Source organism: Eimeria mitis, genomic scaffold, assembly GCF_000499745.2.
Source record: "Eimeria mitis Houghton genomic scaffold, Emh_scaff788, whole genome shotgun sequence".
Classification (NCBI taxonomy): Eukaryota; Apicomplexa; class Conoidasida; order Eucoccidiorida; family Eimeriidae; genus Eimeria; species Eimeria mitis.
In genome coordinates, this window is record NW_013575784.1 from 2088 (window position 1) to 3216 (window position 1129).

At 42.8% G+C, this 1129-nt stretch overlaps 1 protein-coding gene across 1 annotated transcript in view; it reads left to right on the plus strand.

Moving 5' to 3' along the window:
* Positions 1 to 639: 639 nt before the first annotated feature.
* Positions 640 to 1129, plus strand: part of EMH_0022310 (uncharacterized protein) — a gene marked incomplete at both ends in the record, with an annotated part of 1991 nt that continues 1501 nt past the window's right edge. Inside the window, one exon of the mRNA XM_013501917.1 lies at positions 640 to 906. Within this exon, the coding sequence (XP_013357371.1) occupies positions 640 to 906 (267 nt within the window). The remainder of the gene's footprint in view (positions 907 to 1129) is intronic.

The window sequence follows — 1129 nt, forward strand, 5'->3', positions numbered from 1 at the left end:
CAGCAGCAGCAGCAGCAGCAGCAGCAGCAGGAGCAGCAGCAGCAGCAGCAGACCTCAGACTAACTACTCCTTTTCCTTCTCTTCTTTCTTTTGCTGCTTCTTTTGATTTAAAAAATATAAAACAGCAACAACTCGCTCATCTCCCTTTTGTTGTTATTCTCCTCCATGTATGTTTACTTTTTTATTTTTTTTTATTTATTTTTTTTTATTTTAGCAGCAGCAGCAGCAGCAGCAGCAGCAGCAGCAGCAGCAGCAGCAGTAGCAGCAGTAGCAGCAGTAGCAGCAGCAACGGCAGCAGCAACAGCAGCAACAAGAACAACAACAACAACAACAGCAGCAGCAGCAGCAGCAACAACAACAACAAAAACGACAACAACAACAGCACCAGCACCAGCAGCAGCAGCAGCAGCAGCAGCAGGAGCAGCAGCAGCATTGTGTGTGTGTGTTGTGTGTAGGCTTTGTGCGAGTATAATGGGTTGACTATAGAGGAAGCAGCAGCAGCAGCAGCAGCAGCAGCAGCAAAAGGAGAAGTTATAGATCTAGCAGCAGGAGAAAAAGGAAGAGAAAAAATAAAAAAAATAATAAATAAAATAAATAAAATAAATATTAAAACAAATAACTTCGATGAAGCGATAAACAATGCATACAAAACTCTGCATACACCCCAACCCAGTGAAGACCTCTTATATGTCAGCAGCAGCAGCAGCAGCAGCAGCAGCAGCAGCAGCAGCAGCTGCAGCAACAGCAGCAGCAGCAGCAGCAGTAGTAGTAGTAGTAGTAGTAGCAGCAGCAGCAGCAGCAGCAGCAGCTGCAGCAACAGAAGCAGCAGCACCAGCAGTAGTAGTAGTAGTAGTAGTAGTAGTAGCAGCAGCAGCAGCAGCAGCAGCAACAGTAGTAGTAGTAATGGTAACAGCAGCAGCCGGAGTAGTAACAACAGCAGCAGCAGCAGCAGCAGCAGGAGTAGCAGCAGCAGCAGCAGCAGCAGCAGCAATAGAAAGAGGAAGATGGAGATACTTTGTGTGCCCATTACTATAACTATTAATTAATTAATTAATTTATTTATTATTTATTTATTTTTATTTTATTTAATTTATTTATTTATTTATTTTTTTTTTTTTTTTTGTGTTTG